At 45.5% G+C, this 25,742-nt stretch overlaps 1 protein-coding gene across 1 annotated transcript in view; it reads right to left on the reverse strand.

Moving 5' to 3' along the window:
* GPR139 (G protein-coupled receptor 139) overlaps positions 1–12,583 on the reverse strand; it is a 42,189-nt gene extending 29,606 nt beyond the window's left edge. Inside the window, exon 1 of the mRNA XM_043456262.1 lies at positions 12,174–12,583. Coding sequence (XP_043312197.1) covers positions 12,174–12,297 — 124 coding nt within the window. The 5' untranslated portion in view covers positions 12,298–12,583. The remainder of the gene's footprint in view (positions 1–12,173) is intronic.
* Between the last annotated feature and the right edge of the window lie 13,159 nt (positions 12,584–25,742).

Raw genomic sequence — 25,742 nt, forward strand, 5'->3', positions numbered from 1 at the left:
GTCAGAAGAGAATAACGGGCCATTCTCTTCCTTTGACTATGGAGTATGTGTCTGTGTGGGGGTGTGTGTATGTGTGCATGTCTGTATGTGTGTGTCTATGTGTCTGTTTGTGAGTGTCTGTGTGTGTGCGTACAGGCCCTCAGTTGAAGAGATATGGCTGATAGCTTGCTCTGCATGTAGCTGAAAATGATAAGAAATGTCTGTGGCAGAAAAGCAACTCCCTGGGCTCTAGCAAGAGCAAACGATGGGGAAGGATATAAGTTGCTGGTGGACACATTAGTGCTCACACTGCAGAGTGTGTTGTCCCAGCTCAGGATCGGTGTGCATGGTTTTAATGAAACTCTGGCTTTCTGTTCCCTTCTGCTTGCATCTCATGCTGTGCTCTCCCCCTGCCCCAGCTACCTTACTCCCAGACTTGGGTGTGTTTTCTGTTCAGCTGTGTGGGCACCGGGTCCCCTCCTGAAGGGTGGCTTCACAGCCCGCTCCCATTGCCCTCATCCTTCCAGCCTTTCTTTCCTCAGCATCAGGTTTTGGCTGTTCCCCTTGAGGCTCCCTATATGTGCAGGTCTCCATGTGCCCTTCTCTGCTTCATGATCTTTTCACAGGTGACTGCTTACATTTATTAGGGTTTCTGATCATGCTGGTTTCCCCCATCTCTCTCTCTCTCTCTCTCTGTCTGTGTGTGTGGTTGTGTGTACATGTGCACAAAGGCAAGGCAGGGATCTCTTTTGGTTTACTGCATGCCAGTACAGTGCCTGGCACTTGGCACTGCCAGTTACATGGACAGGTGGATGGATGGAGGGATGGGTGGATTAGTGAATCAATGAGTGCAGATGCTCTCTGAATGGAACTGTGTTCTCTGGTTTCTCATCTCATTCTTCTTTGTCATGGGGCAATTTGAATACATATCTATGGGATAAAAGCCTACCTTCCCCTAAATGTAGTTCAGCTGGTCATGCCTTTCCTCAAGAGGAGTCCCAGTTATTCTGCTTTCACTTGGTAGGAAGGCCAAGTTCCTAAGTCATCCATACAGAGAGGTTCCTTCCCTTTGAATTCCACTGGGACCCAGGGTAGCCACCTCCTCCCCACATGGTGCTCCTACTTTCCTTATGTTTCCTTTGGTGGAGGTGGACATGGCAGGGTTATTCTCCTTGCTGTGGCCAGAGCTTAATTTGGAATCTGGAAAGTTTGGGGTCAAGTCACCCCTAATTAGCTATGAAACTTTGGGGGAACTTGCCCTTTCTGGGTTTCAGTTTCTTCATCAAGAGCATTCTATTAGATCAGTGTTCCCCAGATTTTAGTAACTGACCCATTAATGTTGTGACTTTTGCCATATTCTGTGTCCTGTGTACTATTATTTATTTAACATCTTGTTTTAAAGTGATATGCCTTTTTTCTTGAATTTATACTTTATACAATACTACTCTCCAATATAAATGTAATGTGAACCACATATGCACTCTCGTTTCTAGAAGCCACATTAGAAAAAAATAAGAAACAGGTGACATTAATTTTAACAATATATTTTATTTAACCTTGTTCATCCAAAATGTAATCAATAGAAATTATCCAGATATTTAACTCTTTTTTCATACTAAATGTCCAAAGTCTGCTATATTTTTTAATACTTCCTGCACATGGAATGCTATGGATGCTAAATTTTCACTGAAAAACCTTGATCTCTGTTTAGATGTCATGAAATGTACAGTTGAAAGAACAGACTCACATACTCATGTTGTTCCAAACAAACAGTTATTTTCTAATAACTGAGTCGAGTATCAGATTTTAATTGTAAATTAATTGAAATGAAATGAAATAAAAAAACTCAGTTCTGCAAGTTGTACTAGCTAAATGTCAAGTGCTCAATAGCCACATGTGGCTGGCGGTGACTATACTCGAGAGCATGGACATGTGACAATCGTACATGTCACAAACAAACCCACCTCCCTGTTGTAAACAGAAGATAGCCTTAAAAATAAATACAATGACAATACAGGAGTGACATTAAATTCTCGCTAGATACCACTTCCTGCCGAGGTGCTGAGCTCTAGATCTGCTCTGTGTCTGCTAGAAAGGGAGATTTTTAGCACATGTGAAAAGGTGTTAAAGACACACTGGCACCTAGCTGACACTCTCCACTCTCCCTTTGATGGAATTAGAAGGATTAAGAAAACTGAAAAGGGATTTTGATGCTGCAGCCTTGTACCACCTAAAATAATCCTACGTAAAACAACAACAAGACCTCCCCCCCTCCCCCCCACCGCATCTAGATGATCACTCTTCATTCTAAAAGTAGCCTTTTGCTCCTTTACTTTTACCACTTTGTTTCCTCTTCAGAGACCACTAGCATGCGATCTTGTAAAAAGTGAACTAAGCAAGACTTGGAAAAACTAAGTTCTGGTTCAGACTCGGCCATTTCCAGCTCTGTGATTTTGGGTGAGGTCTCAGCTTCCTCATTTTGGGAAATGGGAGTGTTTAGAGTCACCAAAACCCAGCAACCGTGGAGTGGCAGGCTCTGGGCCCTGGCTAATCTCCAATTATCTCATTTTGTCCATACCATCAACCCTGTGAGAAAGGAACTGTTCCCCTCTCTCTGCAGAGAGGAATGTGGAGGTTCAGAGGGCTTTGAGCAACCTGTTAGAGCCCCACCAATAGAAGCCACAAATTTAGAACCTGAATCCATGTCTGGGGGCCACTGAATGATCATTGTCAGATTTGCAGGGCAATTCCCTTCCCCCTAAATGGTAGGCTTTCAAGACACTGTCAGCATAAAGTTTGTGGATTTCTTGGAACATTTCCTTCCAGTTTATGCCAAGTCCCTGGTTTTCTGAGTTGGTATGCTTTTCTGTGGGTATGATTTACCCACACTTTCTTTTGGTCTCCTTCTCTATTATTTTTTGCTCCTCCCTTCAGCTTGTTTTTATTCTCGACTCACTGCGACCTGCTTGACGTTTCTTGGGCCTTCTTGAAGTTCTGCCCACTTTGGAGTTTGTGAATTGGCAGCCTGGTGGGCTGCATCAAACTTGCAGACATGTTTGATTTGGCTCAGGTGGGGCTGGCTCACATAGTGATTTAAAAATTTTTGAATTTCAGTGCCAACATTGAAACACTGGGCATTTCATGTAAATATCTGGATTTCTAGAGTTTTTAGAACAATTTATAACACTGGGCAATTGGCTGGAAAGCTGAGTGGTGGTAGCACTTTCTAATCCCCCAGATCCTCCTGCTCCCTATGGTCTATCACCCCCATCTCTCAGTCCAGACTGAATGTCAGTTGTCAGCTGTCATTGCCCACGTGCTTCCATTTTCTTATAATAAAGCTGGACAGCAGTTCCAAATACTTCTCTGTCATTTTCTACTTGTGTGACCTTGGGTAAGTTACTCATTGTTCTCATCTGAAAATGGGCATAATAATTGTCCATGCCTCAAAGGGTTGTCATGAGAATTAAATAAGCTAGACTGGCTCCAAATCAGGAAAGGAGTACGTCAAGGCTGTATATTGTCACCCTGCTTATTTAACTTCTATGCAGAGTACATCACGAGAGATGCTGGACTGGATGAAGCACAAGCTGGAATCAAGATTGGCAGGAGAAATATCAATAACCTCAGATGACACCACCCTTATGGGAGAAAGTGAAGAAGAACAAAGAGCCTCTTGATGAAAGTGCAAAAGGAGAGTGAAAAAGTTGGCTTAAAACTCAACATTCAGAAAACTTAAGATCATGGCATGTGGTCCCATCACTTCATGGCAAATAGATGGGGAAACAATGAAAACAGTGACAGACTTTATTTCTGGGGGGCTCCAAAATCACTGCGGATGGTGACTGCACCCATGAAATTAAAAGATGCTTGCTCCTTGGAAAAAAATTAAGACCAACCTAGACAGTATATTAAAAAGCAGAGACATTACTTTGACAACAAAGGTCCATCTAGTCAAAGCTTTAGTTTTTCCAGTAGTCATGTATGAATGTGAGAGTTGGACTATAAAGAAAGCTGAGCACCAAAGACTTGATGCTTTTGAACTGTGTGTTGGAGAAGATACTTGAGAGTCCCTTGGACAGCAAGGAGATCCAACTAGTCCATCCTAAAGGAAGTCAGTCCTGAATATTCATTGGAAGGACTGATGCTGAAGCTGAAACTCCAATACTTGGCCACCTGATGTGAAGAACTGACTCATTTGAAAAGACTCTGATGCTGGGAAAGATTTAAGGCGGGAAGAGAAGGGGATGACAGAGGATGAGATGGTTGGATGGCATCACTGACTCAATGGGCATGAGTTTGAGTAAGCTCTGGGAGCTGGTGATGGAGAGGGAGGCCGGGCGTGCTGCAGTCCATGGAGTTGCAAAGAGTCGGATACGACTGAGCAACTGAACTGAACTGAATGTATGTAAAGTGCTTTGGAGAATCTCCAGCACATAGTAAGTGCTACATAAGTGTTAGCAATCATTAAGAGGAAAGGGCAATGTTTTTGGTACATGTGTCTCTATCATTGAGGAAAAATGAAATAGACTGAAAGAGTCACGTGTTTTCAGCAAAACAGCAGGGAAGCACAATTCTTTGGATAAGCGAAACAGTTCTTAAAATGGGCCCATTTTGTTTATTTACACTGTCGGGCTGCCCCATGCAGGTATCTGAATTCAAGACTGCCCCACCCCTAGCACTGCAGAGCCGCATCTCCTATAAACATCATCCACGTATTTCAGATCCACATAGAGGCTCAGTGGCAGGATCTGTGTTCACCTCCCTTCCCTCTTCTGTTCACCATCCTAGCTGCAGCACGCAGTGTGAACTTGCTGGTGGCGCTTGTCATTCTCTTCACTAGTTTTAGCTGAAGACCATTTCATGACCTGGACTGATATTATTTCTGGAGGCTTCACTGAGCCACAGGCAACTCTCTTAGGGGTACAAATTCCCTAGGCTTATGATGGTACTGATTGCTTAATCCATTGGATCATTCTCTCCTAGTTTGCCAGGACACGGAGCTTCATGTTTGGTGGGTACACTTGGAGTGGAATTGTGCATTTATGGAAAAGACCTATGTACAAAGCAGTCTGTGGCTTAGGGGATTTACAATGCTTGAACACGCTGACATGTTTGGCAATAAAAACAATGGGAGCTACTATTTATTGAGCTTCTACAATGTGTGAGGGATCATGCAAAGCCTTTTCATGTTTTACTTCAAATTGCTACGAAACATGCAGGGAATAGAAGGTTAATAACATTTATTGAACTCTTAGTCAGAGGCAAGGATTACAAAGCTACTGCTCTGGACTCCAGCCCAAGGCCAGCCCAGCATAGCTACCTCATTGGCCTGTACTAAAATCCCATCAATGGGCTGTGTCTCCAATTGGCAACACAAGCTGAGTTCAGCTCTCCTGGGCCTTTAACAAACTCATTAAGAATGATTTGTCCAAGGTCACACAGTGGGTTATTACCAGAACCAAGCCTGGAATTCAGGACTCCTCATGCAATGCTCTTTCTCCCACCGTTATAACAAGGATTCCAAGGCCAAACGAGAATTAAGAGGGACCAGACAGGTTACAGAGAATTAGGTGCACCACATAGGGACTCTCTCAAACTGGGGTGCATGTGTTCTTTTGAAGGGGTAACCATTAAATAGATTGGACAAATATACAATGGAATCCTACATCGCTTCATTAAAGAAGGAAAAAACATTATATATACTGTTTTGGGTTATTGATATATGAAGTGAGAAAACAGCAAGATATAGGATGGTGTGTATTATGTGCTCAAGAGAATAAAAAAAAAAAGGGAGACTTGAAATCCCCTATTCATATTTGCTTGTATATATACACTAAAAAACCCCAAAATAAATTGGAAACTAGACGCTTTTTTTTTTAAATTAAAAAAGCAGACACATCACTTTGCTGACAAAGGTCCGTAGAGTCAAAGCTACGGTTTTTCCAGCAGTCATGTACAGATATAAGAGTTGGACCATAAAGTAGGCTGAGCACTGCAGAATTGATGCTTTTGAATCATGGTGCTAGAGAAGACTCTTGAGAGTTCCTTGGACAGCAAGATCAAACCAGTCACTCCTAAAGGAAATCAATCCTGAATATTCATTGGAAGGACTGAGGCTGAAGCTGAAGCTCCAATACTTTGGCCACCTGATGTGAAGAGCCAACTCACTGAGAAAGACCCTGAGGCTGGAAAAGATTGAGGGCAAGAGGAGAAGGGAGTGACAGAGGATGAGATGGTTGGATGGCATCGCGGACTCAGTGGACATGAGTTTGAGAAAGCTCCAGGAGATAGCGAAACACAAGGAGGCCTGGTGTGCTGCAGTTCATGGGGTCGCAAAGAGTCAGGACGTAGTGACTGAATGACAACAAAGAGATTACTTTGTGTGGTGATGATGTGGCGATGATGATGGGATGGTTTTGGGTGTTGATCAGCAGGGGAAAGGAATGGGAGGGAGACTCTGCAATGTGTGCCTTTTCTATACTATTAGGTTTTCAAGTACTATGAATGTTATTACCTGTTAATGTGCGTGTATACACACACACACACAGTTACATAGGAAAGGCAAAGCAGCCTATTCCTCAGCTCTAGCTGACTGCTACTTTCTGGGAACGTGAGTCTAATGTTTTCAGTTTTGTTTTTTTAAGGGAAACTGGAAATATATTTTTTTAATCCACCCTTCCCACTGCTTTTTTTTTTTTTACAACGTGAGAGTCGAAATTAAGTGGGCTTTTTTTTTTTTTTCCAGTTTTATTTATTTTTTATTTTTGGCTGTACTAGGTCTCCGCTGCTGTGAGAGAGCTTTCCCCAGTTGCGGTGAGCCGGGGCTCCTCTCTAGTTGCAGTTCATGGGCTTCTCACTGCGGTGGCTTCTCTTGTTGCAGAGCACAGGCTCTAGGCGTGTGGGCTTCAGCAGCTGCAGCGCGGGCTCAGTAGCTGCGGCTCCGGCACTCCAGAGCACAGGCTCCATAGTTGTGGTGCGCAGGCTGAGTTGCTCTGCCAGATGTGGGATCTTCCTGGACCAGGGACTGGACCCATGTCTCCTGCATTGGCCTGTGGATTCTTTACCACTGAGCCACCAAGGAAGCCCTGAATTCTGATTTTTAATTTAAAATTGTCCATTGCTAATATGTAGAAATACAGTTGGGTTTTTGCATATTAACAGCGTGCAAACATTTTGAACTCATTAATTTTTGTCCTTAGGAGCTTCTATTGTGGAGTCTTTGTAACTTTCTCTGAAGGCAATTATATCATCTGTGAATAGAAACAATTTAATTTCTTCCTCCATGTACACCTTTTTCTCCATTTTTCTTGCCTTATGGCACTGGCTAGAACATCCAGTATTATGCTGAATAGGAGTGATGAGAACATCCTTTCCTTGTTCTAGATCTTAAGGGGAAGGCATTCCATCTTTCTTCATTAAATGTGATGCTAGCTGTAGGTAATAGATGCTCTTTATCAGATTAAAGAAGTTTTCTCTCTGTTCGTAGTTCGATAAGTTTTTTATCAAATGGATGGATACTGAGTTTTGTCAAATATTTCCTGCATCTATTAAAATGATAATATAGAATTTCTTTTTTAGTTTGTCAGTATGGTAAATCACATTGTTAACATGGTGAATGGTTTTCAATTATTGAACCATATTATAACTATATTATATTCCTGGGATAAGTCCAATTTAGTCTTGTGTATTATGTTGGCTAATATGTTCATTTGGGTTTCTATAAGGTGTAATGGAAAAACCTGGACAAACTTTTTGGCCAACTCAATATTATATTATATATAATAATATATATTATATTATTATATATTTCTGGATTAGAGTTGCTAATATTTTGTTAAGGATTTTTATGTCTATGTTCATGAGGACTATTGCTTGCTAGTTTTTTTATAATGTTTTTGTCTGGTTTTGGTATTAGGGTAAAGTTGATGTCATAAAAGAAGTCAGGAATTTTCCCTTGATTTCCCTAATTTTTAAATGATGAAAAAATGACTTATAGAGTGCTTGCTGTGTGCCAGGCATTGTATAAAGTGCTTAACTTATTTAATCCTTACAGGAACCCTATGACTCCATTATTGTCATCATCCTCACATTACAAATGGGGAAACTGAGGCACAGAGGAGTTAAAGTCACTTGCCTAAAGTCACACAGCTTCTAAGTACCAAAGCCAAGACTCAAACTCCAGAAGTCCAGCTTCAGACTGGGTACTCTTTAATCTGTTTACTACACTTTCTCCAAAGATGTTTACAGGCAAAAAAGAACACATCTAGAGGGCTCAGACCAGTTTAGCAGCCACTATTCTTCTACCTATGGTTTAATAACAGTAACTAGCACATGTCAAAGCACTTACTACCTGATAAGCTACAGCCTCATCTCCTCCGTTTCACCCTGCACCAACCCTCAGAGGCAGACAGACAACTGGGCAAATGCTCCCTTCTGCTGGGTGGCACGTGGTTTCAGGCTTCATCTCCCTCACTTTGTCTCCCTTAACATTCATTGTGCCTTTTAGAAGGAAAAGTTTTAATAATATCTCTTTCAAATCTCAGTATAATTTTGCGCTGCTCCTTCCTTATCAGGCAGGCTCACCGGTCTTCTCTCCTGCTCTCTTTCCTCAAGCATTCAGGCTCTTTTCCTCCTGCACTGCCTTCTGCTTTGCACTGTCTTGTCCCAGCTGGCCCAATCAGGGTCCCCAACTCGATTTTGTTGGCTTATTGTATGTGTTTTGAAAAGTTGGAAACATCTTGCTTATTTTAAAAGGAGGAGGAAAGAGACGGAGTTTTAGGAACAGCTGGGACACCAATTTTCTCCACTGAGCACACAGCAAGAAGGACTGAAGTTAGTTAAGTAACGTCTCAACAGTAATGAAGGTACTGGATGCAATGGAAAGGACAGGTGTTTGCATGCTGGTTGGACTGCTCAACTATAGACAAGATGCTCCACTTCTCAGAATCTCAGTTTGCTCCTCCGTAAAATGTGTTCAGGATATGTACACATCATGGGGGGGCTCAGTGCCACAATATAAGCATTTAATACAGGAAAAAAAAATCCAATGTGGAGAAGGCATTGAGTAACAGAGCTTTCCACAGTCTGGGCACTGTGGTAAGCCATTTTAACATAGGTTATCTTACTTAACCTAAACTGCCTGGGTGCTCCACCCATTTTATGGGTGAGGAAAACTGTGGTGCAGAGAGTAAGAATTCTCAAGTGACAGAGCTTTGCCTATACACCATGTGAGAAACCCCTGTATTTCCCACCAGACCAGTTAAATTAGACTGTCTGGGGCAATTCCTAGAGGCAGGGGATTGGACCAAATGGCCTTTCCCAAGCTCTTCCTCTCAATCTAGAGGCTGAAGGGGCTAAGAAACAGCCTTGCTTTCCCCTAGTTACTGGCTCGCCTCTTGCCAACACTCAGCCACTCCCTAGCCCTCTACCACCACAGTGAGAATTTGAAATTGGGGTGAGTCCACTGCCAGGAAAAGTGATTCAATTAAAATCTCAGTTTTCAACAATATTACCAAGCTCTTCGGTCTGTTACTTCACACCCAGCATAGCTGAGCCTCGGAAGCAGGGTAGTGAGGGTTTGCTAATTGTTGGGGGCTGGGGGCAGGGCGGGGAATACTGAACTGAGCTCTGCCTGAGAAGCCGGCACTGAGCCCAGTGCTCTTCTCAGCATGCTTCCAAGTCCTTCCCCTGGCTCAGGCAGGGCTAAGCAGCCCCCGTCCTCCCTACAATTGAATCAGCTTCATGATAACCGCAACTGCAGCAGCACACACAGCAATCAATGTGTGGTGTGTTGGGCGCTGAGCTGAGCGCTTGACTTGCACCCTCATCTCCATCAACATCTTTACTTCTCATTACAATTTCAAGGGTAGCTACTCTCATTATGCCCATTTCACAGAAGGGGAAACTGAGGCACAGAGACATTAAAAAGTTCATAGATTAACAGCCAACTCTGCTTCATTCTACAGTCTGCCCTCTTAGTCACTAGGACGTATTTTTTGTCCTTATGGTTTTAAGAGAATGACTTAAGGATGTCACCCTTCAACTACCTTGCAAGCCATTAACCAAGCTGTTACCAGCCCATGATCTTCCTGCAAGCCTGGCCTCTCCAGTGGTCCTTCTCCAGGATGTTTGGTCCCTCTGCATCCATCCCTGAGCTCCCTGATCTCAGAGACTGTGTCTTAAGGGTCTCTGAGTCACCTCTTCATACCTCCTCAGCTCTTGGCACAACAGTAGGTGGTCATAACTCTGAATGTATGAACACATCAATGTCCTCCAAGTTCTAATCAAAATTCCTCACTCTTAAATCTCCAAGCCCTGGGCTCAGCCCTGAAGAGTCTGTGGCTGGCATAAGACAGGTGCCAATGCCAATGGGCCAGGAAGGTCCTAGCAGGCATGGGGGTTAATCTGTAAATGTGTGCAGCATCTTGACTCCCACCCTGAGGGGTGTGAAGATATGAGCTGTCCCTCCTTCTCCCCATCCTCATTTCCCTGCTCTGGACCCTTAGAGCCTTTCCTTGTCTCTATGGTTCTGCGCCTCAAGGGGTTTTCAGAAGAAAAGCCTGAGAGAGTGGTAACTTCAGTCTAAAGAGGAAATGGAAGGGTGACTGGTGGGAGTCAGATATACTCTGATATGAGGGCTAAAAGGAAAGGGGGCTCTGCCATTTCTGTGGTTCAGCAAATAAGCAACTGTCTCAAAAATACTCCCCAAAGGAGAGTTCTGGAGAGGTTCAGGAGGGCCATGGGGTGGGGGCGGGGAGGTGGGAGCTGGGCCCAAATCGATCCCAGCTTGGGGTAATTATAGGACGCGTGCCCGCCACCCCAGCAGGCGAATAAGGCTAGCTCTCTGCCAGGGCAGCCAGAACAATTAGTTAGTAATAAAAGCCTCATCACTCATCGGCAGAGAGGCTCAGTCTTAGCAAACTTAACGCTTTCTCCTACCTGCCAGATTTGGAAGAGGAGGGATTTATTTAAATAAGGCAGAGGCCGTGGCTACCAAGTTGAATGTTTTGGAAAGGAAATCTCAGCCAGGCTCTCAGAAATCCAGCTCCCAAGTTCCCAGGATCCTGAAGGCAGCAGGGTGGATGATGCTATGATACTAGCCTTTAGGTAGGACTGGATTTTTTTTTTTTTTTTCTATTTCTTTCTGTCCCTCTCTCCCATCTGCCCGCAAGTGATCTTCAGGAATATATCTGCCACAGAGATTCAGGGGACTGTCGCAGGGACTATCTCCAGCTGGAGCCCCCCCAAACCCTTCCTTGCCTCAGGGGCCCTGGCAAACACCAACTCTCCACTTCCTCGCGTGGGCAACACCCCCAGCCACCCCCCCCCCCACCCCCCCACCCCCCCACCAAGCTCTCTTCAGGAATTCAGTATAGGTCTCAGCTACACTTCGGACAGCAGGCTAAGATGTGGGACCAGACAGACATCTGCAGCGGCAGTGAGCTGCCCAGGGTGGGTGAACTGGGAGGCAAAGCCAAGGGGTGAGGCAGGTCCTCAAGGAGACCGTGACCCCCTGCGGTGGCGGCCTCGGTAGCCCGCGTGTCCCTCCGCACCCTTGCCCTGTCCAGGGCATGGTCCTGGAGCCACCCTGACTCTTCCTAGCCGGCCTCGCCTTCCTCAGGGTGGCAGCGGGGGGCTCATCCCTTGCTCCATCCCAGCAACCCCCGGAACAAGAGAGTGCCCAGGATCAGGGTTTCCAGCGTCCTCTGGGGTCAGGCGGCGCGGGGGCAGAGATGCCCCTAGTCTGGGTGGACGTCGGGGGCGACGGGAGAGAGGAGGCCCCCATGACACCATCTGTCCCGACTTGCAGTCGAGTCACACACACACACAGCCCTCCCCGGAGCCCCTCGCGGACGCCCGGCCGAGCCCTTCAGTCGCGCACACAAATACACACCGAGGAGCTCGAACCCCGCTCGCTCGCACCGACCCCACACACACCCTGGCCCTTTGCCCGCCGCGCACACTCTTGAGACGCACACACACTCTTGCACCGTCCCCGCCAGCCCACCGCAACTTCCTCTCAGCCCCCAGAGTCTGGAAATGTCCGCAGTTGCCCGGAAAGGCGTAAACTTTTTGCAGAGGGGGCGCCAGGGATCTCACTCAGAAGGTGGCCAGGCCCGGCGGCCCCGGGCAGGGCTCGCCCCGCACTCTCCGGGCTCCCGGCTTCCCTCCCTCTCCCCCACGCCCCTCACCTGGTAAACCGAGGCACAGCAAGAGGCTGTAGTAGACCACGGGCACGAAGCCCAAGCCGCAGGCCGAGCCGGGGGACCAGGACTGCGAGCTGTTGGCTGCGAGGTGGGCGTGCGTGTGCTCCATGAGCGCGCCCCTCGCTCCCCGCAGCTCGGCGCCCGGCCTGCCAGCCCCACTCCGGACGCCGGCTCGGTGGTGGCGACCGCCTAGGCAGCAGCCGGAGCAGCAGCGCCTCTCTCCCCGCAGGACTTGCTTCTACCCTTGGCCGCGGTCCCCTCCGCTCCCTCCGCACCTGCCCGCCTGGAATCCCGGCTCAGCCCTCCCGCAGGGCGCAGGGCGCAGGGCGCTGGGCGCTGGGACTCGGGAGGGGCTCCCGGAGCCCATTAGTGCGCCTCCCACCTCGGGCTCGCTCGGCTCCCGCCTCGGAGCCGGGGGGCTGGGACGCCGGTCCCCGCAGCCAATCAGCAACTGCCTGGACCCGGTGGAAGGAAGGGGTGGAGGGGTGGGGTGAGATGCTCTGGAGGAAGGGGGTCCCAGCTGCCCCTCTCTGCCCCAGATTCTGGACGAGACGTGAACTTAGACCTGAGAACCCCAAAGGAAGACTGGGTGGAAACAGGCTACCTTCATCTCCAACCCTCCGTCCCCCGCCCTGAGTGGGAGGGGCGTGGTGTGGGTGGGACCTTCTTCTCCAGCAAAGGTTCTGTACTTGGCGGCGTGTCCTCGGTTAGCCTTTCTCGACCTTCCCCGCATCCAGCTCTCTTCTCCCCCTTTACCTCCCGCTCCCCTCCCCCTTCCGCCAGTGCTTCAAGTCCATCTCCTACAGAAGACTCGCCGCTCAGGGCAGGGGGTGAGAAGAGGAGGCTGTAAGAGCAAGGATGCTCACAGTTCAGTTCAGTTCAGTCGCCCAGTCGTGTCCGACTCTTTGCGACCCCATGGACTGCAGCACGCCAGACTTCCCTGTCCATCACCAACTCCCGGAGTTTGCTCCAACTCATGTCCATTGACTCGGTGATGCCATCCAATCTTATCCTCTGTCATCCACTTCTCCTCCTGCCTTCAATCTTTCCCAGCATCAGGGTCTTTTCCAATGAGTCAGTTCTTCCCATCAGGTGGCCAAAGCATTGGAGCTTCAGCTCCAGCATCAGTCCTTCCAATGAATATTCAGGACTGATTTCCTTTAGGATGGATTGGTTTGATCTCCTTGCAGTCCAAAGGATTCTCAAGAGTCTTCTCCAACACCGCAGTTCAAAAGCATCAATTGTTTGGTGTTCAACTTTCTTTATAGTCCAACTCTCACATCCATACATGAGGATGCTCTAGGGTTCTCTGTTTTCCTGGTCCAGAGGGCCCGAGTTTAAAAGGAAGCATGTGTGCAGTTGAGTGTGTGTGCTGACTCTGGGGGAGGCCGGAGGTGGGCTGTACCTTAGCTGAGTGCCTTTGAATGGGATGTGGGCAGGGTAGCAAAAGCCCTCCACACAGGAGCCCTCCTGCCAGTGATAGGATGGCAGCCACACAGGCAGAATCACCTACACTCACAAACGTAGTACCCCATCATGGGGGTGCACTCATACACTCAGGCCAGCACGTGGAAGCCCTTTCATCCCACATCTAGAACGTGAAAACGGAGGGGCACCCTCATCAACATGCACACTCACAGGGCACACACACAGATGCACATGGGAACTATCTGGGGGGAGGACTAATGTTTGAAGGTTGAGTGAAGGATAAAAGAAATGAAGCTGATGGGGATATCCACAATCTTGGAGAGTTGGGGTGAACGGGCACTCCCTTCTCACAGTAGGCAGAGGGAGAATTCTCCATGTGGCTCTTCTGTGGGCCACAACAGAGTTGATGAAGGAGATATCAACTGCCTGTCCCTGGCTCAAGACAGTGTGTATGAGAGAGTTAGAGATTCTATAGAAATCCCGAGGAGATGGGGAGGGAGGTGGGGGGTGGGTTCAGGATGGGGAACACATGTACACCCATGGCTGATTCATGTCAATGTATGGCAAAAACCACTACAATATTGTAAAGTAATTAGCCTCCAATTAAAAAAAAAAAAAAAAGAAATCCCAAGGAGAGGTGGGGATGAGCAGCTGCCATGGCGGGAGCATATGATGAGCTGAGAGAAGTCTTAGTCTCCCCTCTGTGTCCTACCCTCCTTTAACATTCATTGCAAGGGGGAAGGGAATTGGGTGGGCTCCAGGTCGCCCAAGATAGAGAGGCCCCTGGCCCCTCTATCTTGCCCTTCTCCTGCCCAACAAGGGACCTATGTCCAGTTCCCATTATTAGAATTGTTAGATCATTACATGTCATTGTTAGATTATTACAGTCATGTGGGACCGGTGAGGCCAGATCTGATAACTCAAGCCAACTTGGATAGTGAAACTTTTCTGTGAACTCTCCCATTTAAATATGATTACCCCAAATAAAAACAAAACAACCCCCCCCAGGTTGTTAATAAATAAAACAGTGCCATCATAGAGGTTTGGCAAATAATTGTTCAAGAATCTATAGATTAGATTTGTCTGCAGGCGACCAGACTGAGATGAGAACCTGGGGTTGGGGAAGGGCAGGTGTGTGTGATTTGACAAAGCTTCCAGGCTACTTAGAGATTTCCTTACCTTGTGACCCGTAGATAATGCCTCAGGGCTTTTGCACTGGCTCTTTCCTCAGCTTGTAGTGCTCTTTTTCCAGAAAACAGCGTTAACCTGCTTCTTTACCTTCTTTAGGTCTGCTTATATGTGTCCTTCTCACAGAAGCCTTCCCTAACAATCCTATTTAAAATTGAGATCTTCACCCAACTCCTGGCCAAAATGCTTACTTCCTCTGTCCCTCCCCTGCTTGATTCTCTCTATAAGCTTGGCACCATGGACATACTGGATACAATTTGTTTTTAGTTTGCTTCTTATCTGTTCTTCTACACCTGCTTGCGTTTTGCAGGTTCTCAACAAACACTGAAAGAATGGAGGGCGGGGACAGCACTGACCTGGGACTTGCGGGTTATAGGGAAATGGGTTTGTCTTTGTGGAATAGAGGGTCAGAAAATTGGATGTCGGTAGGGTTGGGGGAGGGCACAAGCTCAGGTTTAGCATGTGATTATCATATATGATTGCTACTTTAAAAATAACTTATGTGGTTTGATTCTGGGGCTCTATTTCAGTTCAGTTCAGTCGCTTAGTCGTGTCCAACTCTTTGCAACCCCATGAACCGCAGCACGCCAGGCCTCCCTGTCCATCACAAACTCCCGGAGTCCACCCAAACCCATGTCCATCGAGTCGGTGATGCCATCCAGCCATCTCATCCTCTGTTATCCCCTTCTCCTCCTGCCCCCAATCCCTCCCAGCATCAGGGTCTTTTCAAATGAGTCAGCTCTTTGCATCAGGTGGCCCAAGTATTGGAGTTTCAGCTTCAACATCAGTCCTTCCAATGAACACCCAGGATTGATCTCCTTTAGGATGGACTGGTTGGATCTCCTTGCAGTTCAAGGGACTCTCAAGAGTCTTCTCCAACACCACAGTTCAAAAGCATCAGTTCTTTGGCTATCAGCTTTCTTTATAGTTCAACTCTTACATCCATACATGGCCACTGGGAAAACTGAAGTCTTGACTAGAAGGACTAGAACTCTAGTTCGAGACTCTTTATAAAACTAGAAACTTGACTGGGCGGAGGAACTGGGCTATGTGGGGAATTTTAATGGGCTTTGTTTCTGAGCCTGCATCTCTTATCTATAAAATGGGGATGAAGGAACCCAGGTATGCCTCACTCTAAGGATGCTGAGGAGGGAGAGAGGGTGTGGAACAGCAGAGACAGTGCAGTCCACAATTTAGGAGAACAGAGAATTGGACTGGGTTCTCTGCACCTCTATCAAGAGCCTTGGCAGCTTTTCAAGATCCAAATTTCCTGGGAAATGGGTGGGTTGGATGAAAAAACCTTTAAGTCCCAGGTCAAGCCTTGGGTATTCTTGGTTCTGGGAGAGGGACGTGATGAGTCAACAACAAAGTCTGACCCACTTTGTTCAAGTGCTGACCCACTTGACTGCTTCTCTAAGACAGTGGTGTATGTGAGCTGACAACTGTGGTTGGTGAAAATCATATACTTATTCACTTTTCAACAGACTTTTGCTGGACATTTGATGTATGTCGACCAGGACTGGCCACATAATTGCACAGCCTGATGCAAAAATGAATATGTAGGGCCCTTGTTCAAAAATTAAGAATTTTAGGGTTATTAAAAGGTTTTAATTTTAATTGAAGACTGCAGAACATTAAACCAAATAAGGAGCTCTTCTAAGCAAGGGGCCTATGTGACGACACGCCTGTGAGGCTGATGCTGCTTAGGATACAGAGGTGAGTAATGAAAATTAACATTGCCTGGGGGTTTATGAAACAGCTATGTCAATTCATTTTATCCTCATGATAACACTGGAAGGAAGGTACAACTATTAGCCCCATTTCACAGGTGAGAAAACCAAGGCACAGAGAAGTTAGTAATTTGCCAAGGCCACCTGGCTGGGATTAGGTTTAAGGTAGTCTGGCTTCAGAGCCTGTGCTGTAACCACTGGGAGGAGCTTAGTTTAGTGGAAGGAAAAGTATCTAACAGAAAACTGTCACACGATGTAATGTGGGCTCCACGTGACACCAGGGCAGTGATTTCATCTGTCTTGTCCTCTGCTATATCACAGCGCACAGTGCCAGGGAGGTGTCCAGCAGCAAATCTTAAATGATAGAACAGAAATATATGGAGACTGTTAGGGGAGAGAGTTGTAAACTCAAATGCCTATAAGTCTGGGCAGGTAATAAACATGAGTGGTGCAGAGCTATGGTTTATTCTTCACTTCCATAAGGAAATGTGCTATTTCCCATTTTCCTGGTGACGCCTGGCCCTCTTGGTCTAGCTTTCATTTCTCCTCCCTTTTACAGGGACAGGAGTATGAAGTAATGATTCTTTACTCTGAGAAAAACAGTTGCAAAAATATAATACAAATTGTAGCTAACACTTTTTCAGTGTTGCGAATGCAATAAGAAGAGGTGGGCACTGTAAAAAACTAAAGGTATGATGCTGGGAGGGATTGGGGGCAGGAGGAGAAGGGGATGACAGAGGATGAGATGGATGGATGGCATCACCGACTCAATGGACATGAGTTTGAGTAAACTCCGGGAGTTGGTGATGGACAGGGAGGCCTGGTGTGCTGCGATTCATGGGGTCGCAAAGAGTCGGACACGACTGAGTGACTGAACCGAACTGAACAGATGGGCCAGCCACTGTACTGAGTTCAGGGTATACAGTTGTTTTAAAAAGTTGGTCTCTGCTTTCCTGGTTCTTAAGTGCAAAAGATAGGCATGAATTAATCTATCTGGTACCATAAAGAAACAGATACATGCGCACTCACACACATAATAATAAACTTGGATAAATGCTTTAAAGAAAAAGTCAGAGGAGTGAGAGAACATATAACAGTGGTATCTGATGTGGCTTGGCAATCAGGGAAGGCTTCTCTGAGGAAGTGATGTTTGGACCTGAAAGAAGATGTAAAGGATGACTAATAGCTAATTAGGGAAGAGATGGTGGGTTGGGAGTGAGGAGAGCATTTCAAGGGAGAAAGAAGAACAAGAGCAAACATCCTGGGGTGGGAGTGAGACGGACCCTTTGAGAAGAGGTGGGAGCCTGGGGTGCAGTGAGCCAGGGTGCATGGACCTGGCTGCGCTTGGAGAGTGGGAAGGGCCTTGTAGCCTGTGCTGAGAAGTTCCGGTCTTTATCCCTGGTTGTAAGCAGGGGAGTGCCAGAGTTAGCTTTGCACTTTAAAACATTTGCTTTGTCAGGGAGGTGGAGGATTGATGGAAGGGAGGCAAGAATGAGGGCCGGAAGACAAGTTATGAGGCTGTCGAGTTGGACACGTGAGAAATGATGCTCGGTTGGACTCCAGTGGTGTTAGTGATGGTTCCCACTGCCTCCCAGAAGTGAGGAGAGAGTGGGTGAAGGAGAGGGAGGAGGAGGAAGGGGAGGGAGAGGGGGCCACACCAGACAGCGAGGGAGAGGGAGGGAGAGGCTGCAAGGAAAAGAAGGAAGAGACGGCGAGGGAGAGACAAAGATGCAGAGAGAGACATTGAGAGGCAAGGAATGGATGTATAGAAAGACAGACAGACAGAGAGAGAGACCCACAGTGATTATGGCAGAGATTGTTCGGGCTGGGAGGGTTGGTGAAAGGGGGCTTGGGGCGCCTGAGACCCCTCCTGCTCTCCCCCACTGCCCATAAGAGTGTAACTTGTCCGCTGGTCCCTCCTGACTTTTCTAGACTCTTCATCCCCAAAGTCTTTCCTGCTCAGCACACCCCCTGCAGCTCCCTGACCAACACGCCTCTGCAACATCTGCCACGTTGTTCTGCCGCTCAGGCATTATCTGTCACCTGCAGTTCTGGACTTGGATTACCTCATGGGCAGGGTCAGTTTTCTTCCTCACAGAGGAAGAGGAAGGAAGTCTTAATCTTTCATTAAGACCTCACTGCAGGCTGTGTAGTGGGTCCTTGAACCCAGACCTGGATGCATATCACAGATCAGCTCACTACTGTGTATTCATCAGGAATCTTTTTATTGAAATCAATATAAAAAAGCTCAAACTAGCTTAATTTTTAAAATTTTATTTATTTTTAATTGAATGATAATTGCTTTTCAATATTATGTTGGTTTCGGCCGTACATCAACATGAATCAATCATAGGCACACAGATGTCCCCTCAGTCTTGAGCCTCCCTCCCACCTTCCACCCCTTCCTACCCCTCTAAGTTGTTACAGAGCCCTGTCAAACCAGCTTAATTTTTTTTTGAAGGAATGTATTGAGTCATAAGTGGAAAGTATGGGAGTTTGCTGAACTTTAGGCCTGGCTGGATCCAGGAGCAAAAAGTACCCATCCCTTTCCACCAATGGACTCTGCTTTGCTTTGGATTAGCTGCATTCTCTTACAGGATTTTACAGCATCATAAAAAGATGGGCATCCTTGGATGTATCCTAACAGGTTATTAACTTGAGCTAAAAAAGAAGTTTGGCTCTTGTTGGACCAGCCCTTCTTGTGTACCCATCTCAACCAAACTCACCAGTTTGCACTGGATTTTTGAAGTCAGCCAAAAATGTACCCATTGGTCAACTGAGGCTCAGGGTCCAGCGATGGAGCCAAGAGGAGGAGTCAATTCCTCCCTAACCACTTGGACTGTGAAATAAGGTAGACCATTTACCTAAAGGAAAGCTGAGATTCTGTAGCAGGAGGAACGGGAATAGATGCTGGGCAGGTAAAGCCAGCACATCTGGAAGTTGAATTCAGCCCATGGGATGCCAGTCTGTTAGTCCTCTCTTAGAGCTAAGTCATATGTTTTGTTTCATTTTAAAATTGTTTATGTAATTTAAAAACCAGACTTAATTTTTTTTAGAGCAGTTTTTGATTCACAGAAAAATTGTGCATAAAGTAGGGAGATTTCCCATATCTTTTCTGCCCTTACCTGAGTAGATCCTCCCCCATTCCTCACCAGAGTGGTACATTTGTTACAACTGATGAACATGCACACACATTATCATCATCCAAAGTTCATATTTTTCATTAGCCTTCGCTCTTGGTGGTGTACATTCTATGGGTTTATACAAATATTTAAGGACATTATCTATCACTATAGCATCATAAAGAGTATTTTCTTTGCCCTAAAAATTCTCTGTGCTTCACCTATTCATCCTTTCCTTTTCCTAGCCCCACTTTTTAAAGATTTTATTTATTTTTAATTGGAGGATAATTGCTTTACACTATTTTGTTGGTTTCTGCCATATAGCAGCATGAATCAGCCATAGGTACATGCATGTCCCCTTCCTCTTAAACCTCACTCCCACCTGCCACCCTGTCCACCCCTGTAGGTCATCACAGAGCACTGGATTTGAGGTCCCTGTGTGATACAGCAAATTTCCACCAGCTATCAAGTATTAAATATGGTTATGTATATGTTTTAATGCGACTCTCGCAATTCATCCCTCCTCTCCTTCCCCCCATGCCCACAAGTCCGTTCTCTGTTGCTGCTCTGTAGACAGGTTTGTCAGTATTCTCTTTCTAGAGTCCATGTATGTAAATGTGTTAATATAAAATATTTGTCTTTCTCTGACTTATCTCACTCTGCAGAATAGGCTCTCGGCTCAGCCACCTCATTAGAACTGAGTCAAACGAATTCCTTTTTATGGCTGAGTAATATTCCTTTGTATTATAATGTAGGACAACTTCTTTATCCATTCATTTGTCAATGGACATCTAGGTTGCTTCCATGTCCCAGATATTGTAAACAGTGATGCAATGAACATGGGACCATACGTGTCTTTTTCAATTTTGCTTAACCACCCCCCTTTTAATGTCAAAAGCACCTTGTGTATGAACCATGAACAAACACTGAACTCTAGTTAGCGACATGCCCGCTGAAGTTCTGGAGTGAGTGACGCTGAGAATGTCACTGTGACATGCATCAAAAATTGAAATGCGTTGATGACTAGAGAGAAGGATGGATAGATATGTGTTTAAGCAAGGAGATATAAATAGTGGAGTCTAGGTCATGGGTATATGAGTTTTCACTGTGCAACTCTTTCAATTTTATGTATCCTTGAAAATTCTTGTAGTGATCCATAGGAAAAAATACCTTGTGTAAAGTCTCTTGGCCAGGCAGGTTATTACAAGCTATTGTTGAAATCAACACCTCCTGGTGGTGTTGCAGCACTTTAGACATCCAGCCTTCAGACAAGGTACAGAAGACCATTCCTTCCCTGCTATTAGGCTGTCAGAGTGGTACCTGAGTTTCCCCCTGGTTATCCTGGTTCTCTGCTGCCCTTGGCCAGCTCTGATAGGTCCCTTACCAGTCTGTCTTTGTCTGAAGCCTCTTGTTTGCTTTCCTTGAGGTTCTAAGCAGTGGTGGTTTTACTCCACAGGCACAGCTTACGGTTGAGGACATCTTGGTGAGCTGCTGAGGATTCATTAAGGCACTGCTTATAATAGCCATGCGCTCAGTTCCTTGAGGGGCATGTCAATTCTCATGGAATTTGGATAAAGTCTTTTATTTCTTGCCATTGACCTGTCAAGTGGTCAGGGGCTGCCAAAGAGCAGGGAGAGAATATTTCTACAATTGTGTGCCTTTCTCTCCCCTATGGCTCTGTGGGGGAAAAAGGTAAATTTCATCAACAGGAGACGAGTGGCTGTGGATGAGGGAAAGGAAATGGGACTTTGTCTGAGAGGAAGGGAGGTGAGAGTTAGGGGTATGTGTGCGTGTGTGTGTGTATTTGTCCTTGTGTGCATGAACATGGATATATAAGCACAAGCATTTGTATGTGCGTGCATGTGTGTGCATGCCTATGTGATGTACCTGCACATGTGTATTTGTGTATTTCTTCATATATGTGTGTGTTCACGGGTGTATGTGTGCACACATAGGTGTACATTAGATTGTGCTTGTTAGATTGAGGGAGGGCATGTGCATGTGTGTTTGTGGTAGAATGAGGGAGGTTGTAATTGATCAGGATGTTGAAACAGGAGAACAGTCTTTTCTCTTGTTCAGAGAGACCTACACGACTACTAAATAGCCTTTACGGCTCATTTTGCTTCTGTCACCTTATCTGACAGAAGTGAGGTGAGGGAGAGAGAGAAAAGAGGAGGGGAAGGACAGGAAGCGAGGGGAGGAGAGGGAGAGGAGAAAAGAGAGAGGAGATGGAGGTAAGAAACAACCAATCTGTCTCATCAAATGACCTCTTTCTTATCAGGTGGGGAAACAGCGACAGCAAAAGGTAAAATAAGAAATCGTATTGGAGGGTGACATGTTGTGATTGTCAACACTTAAGCATTTAGGTGATCTCTGGGGAGTGGCTGTTTCATACTCAGAGGCTGCACAGGATCTTATTCCCCTTCCTAACAGATCCTGATTCCTTTCGAAGAGCGATCCTCCCCACCTGATGTGTTCTCAGAAGGAGCGTGAATTCAGGAACTGGTCACCCCTTTACAGAAGCAGAAGGGGCCAAATCCTTTGAATTGGGACAGTGGGGGCCGGTCAGCTCCCCTAAAGTTGGTCAGTTAGATTCTGTCTGCTGCGGCTTAGAATCTTGAATGAGTGGAACATGGGCAGGAGAGATGGATTTTACTCATCTCTGTGGGGCCAGCCCAGCAGGACTCATCTGCTCTGGGGACATTTCTGTGATTCATGTTTCCTGCCCATTCCAGATCTATGACTTCTTGCTTCCCCGTGAACACTTTAGTATCTCCTCACTCTCATCTTGTGGCAGCATTATTTACAATCTCCAAGATGTGGCCACAACCTAATGTTCATTGATGGATAAATGGACAAGGAAAATGTTATATATATATATATGTACATACATATATAATAATGGAATGTTATTCAGCTTTTAAAAAAGAAGAAATTCCTGTCATTGTGATAACATGGATGAATCTGGAGGACATTAGGCTGAATGAAATAAGCCAGTCACGGACAGACAAACTGCACGGTTCTCCTTACATAAACAGAGCAAACTCATTAAAGCAGAAGTAGAATGGTTGTTGCCAGGGGCTGGGGAGTGGATGGGAAGGGAGAGTTGCTACTGAAAGGGCATAAACTTTTAGTAATGCCAGACAAATAAATCCTGGAGGTCTTCTCTTTAACATCGTGCCTATAGTTAACAATATTGTATTATACACTTAAAATTTGTTAAAGGGCAGATCTTATGTTAAATGTTCTCATGTGCGAAGTCACTTCTGTTTCCGACTCTTTGAGACCCTATGGACTGTCGCTTGCCAGGCTGCTCTGTCCACAGGATTCTCCAGGCAAAAATATTGGAGTGGGTTGCCATGCCCTCCTCCAAGGGATCTTCCCAACCCAGGGATCAAACCCGTGTCTCTTATGTCTCCTGCATTGGTAGATGGGTTCTTTACCACTAGTGCCACCTGGGAAGCCCAAATGTTCTTCCTACAATTTAAAAATAATCTCCTAGAGATAAAGATGGTCTAGATGAAGCTCTGTAATGATGTGAGGGGTACTTCTCAAAAACACCCCTAAGACTCTCCCTTTCATTTAAAAGATACACATTGATCAGCCAAAGATCTTTGTTCTCATTACAGTAACACTTCACAATTGATAGGACTTTTAACAAAGTACAAGCATATCTTGTTTTATCTGCTTTGCAGATACTGCATTTTTAACAAATTGAAAATTCGTGGCAACTCTGCATTAAGCAAGTCCATCAGGGCACTATCTTTCCAAATGCATTTTGTCACTTTATGTCTCTGTGTCGCATTGTGGTAATTCTCAAAATATTTCAAATTCTCCACCAAGCAAAAAGATTATGACTAGTTGAAGGCTCAGGCAATGGTTGGCATCTTTTAGCTAAAGTATCTTTTACTTAATGTGTTTTTTTAGACATAATGCTATTGCACACCTGATGGATTGCAGTATATTGTAAACATAACTTTCATGTACACTGGGAAATAAAAACATTCGAGTGACTCACTTTATTGTGATATTTACTTTATTGCTATAGTCTGAAACCAAATCCACAATATCTTCAAGGTATGCCTGTATAGCCACATAAATCATTCTATTTTAATCATCATTATTCTGTGAAGTGACCAGGGCTTAATTAGCTCATTTTGCATATGGGAAATCTGTGGCTCAGAGAGAGGAAGCAAATGTGCCCACAATGACCTAGTGTTTGAGAGCTGTGGGGCCCACAGAGAGAATTCTGTCCAATTGCCCCACTTTACAGATGAGAGAATTGAGATCCAGAGAAGTTAAGTCCATGACCACACTCTGCATTAGTGTCAGAGCTGGAACATAAACACAGCTTGTACAACTCAAAGCTGAAGCCATCCTCAGCACAATTGAGAATTGGCTCCAAAAGAGACAGTAACAGTAGAGTTACCATCATGTCTGTGTGCTGTATGAACAAAAAGTTACCAGATGTCATTTTCCTTTGATCTGTGAAGTTTCAGAGACAAAGAATTCTCACACACTGTGTAACACCTAGAACATTCTAGGTACTTAAGCTGTGAAACTAAAAGAGGAGAGATGGTTTGAATATTCTTTCCAGCCAGCTAATCATGAGACCACCACCCCCCCACCCCCCAATCCTTGAGCTTTTTCCATTCCCAATCATTGCCAAAAAGTTCAATTTTCTTTAAGAGCCTTAGAAATAGTCCTAAGAGGGAGACATGGGGTATTAAGAGCAGTGAGAGTGAAGATACTTACCAGAATCTTCCCCGCAGGGATAAAACATTGAAATGTACAGAAGCATGACTCATCAATGTCTAGATAAGGCCAGTACCGCTAGGCAGCAATGGGGACAGAAGAAGAACAGCTAGAAAGGACAGCAGGCGGGCCATCTAATGGCTGGACCAGGCTAGGACCAGAAGAATGATCTGTCCTGTTTAGGAAAATTTCATAGTGTCCTGAATACCTGAGCACTGAAGGCTGCTTTCTCCGGAACAAGGTTGTCATCCCAGGGACTCTGCATTACTGAAATAAGAGGTCAATTCATAATGTAACATCTGGTTCTAGTGTTGCTCTGCCTTTCTGTTTAGTGGTGCTATGGGAGGAGAAGCTGCTGGAGACTTGAAGAGAGAATCAAGTGCTTTGCCCAGGCTTCCCAGGTGAGAGTTACCCAGACACCTGGCTGCTAATTTCTAAAGACAGCAGGTCCCTTAACTTCCTTAAGAGATACATATGAGGCTTTCCCAAATTGATAACTTCTGATTCTGGAAACAAACACCATAATCTATCAGTGTGGTGAGATTTCAAACTCTGAAGTCAGATGGAACTGGGTTGCAGAGGCTTATGTGACCTTGGCTGAATCATTTCCCCTTTTTGTGTCCCAGTTTCCTATAGGTAAAGCAGAGATCAATACGGCGTCTGCCTCATGAGGATGCCATTGAGATAAAGGAAAGAATCTAGTATTTCCTGTGCGTGTATACCATGTGCATGACTCTTGCTGCTTGTACTATTATTAACATAGAATTTCTTTTTAAGCAGATTCAATTAGAAATACTTCTATTTAAAAATTAGATATTTAAAATTAATTTTTATCACATGTAGTCATACTAGTCTTTCTTGCTTTGTAAAGAAGGAAATCATTTAAGAAATCAAGGGGAAACACCAATAGCATTAGAATTCTAGCTAGTATTTTAGCCTGCCGAGGATCTGAGTCCTCTTTGTTGAAAGGGGAGGTTAGCGTTAGAGAGACATTGAAGGAATGCTAGTGCCCACTTGGGACTTTTTCTTGCTGCAGTTGGAATGATGGGAAAGGGATTGATCCTCCCTTCAGGTGATTCAATGTCGTTTAATATTGGGTCTAGGGATCTCTAAAATTATCTTTTCCATTGTGCCTTGGTTTGTAAGGCTGCTATAATAGAACACAACAGAGTGGGTGGCTTATAAACCACAGAAATTTATTTCTCATAGTTCTGGAGGCTGAGAAGCCTAAGATCATGGTGCCAGCAGATTTGGTGTGGTGGCTGATGAGACCTCACTTCTGGTTCATGACAGAGCCCTCTCATTGTGTCTTTATCCAATGGAAAGCGGCT

The sequence above is a fragment of the Cervus canadensis genome, chromosome 32, assembly GCF_019320065.1.
Source record: "Cervus canadensis isolate Bull #8, Minnesota chromosome 32, ASM1932006v1, whole genome shotgun sequence".
Lineage (NCBI taxonomy): Eukaryota > Metazoa > Chordata > Mammalia > Artiodactyla > Cervidae > Cervus > Cervus canadensis.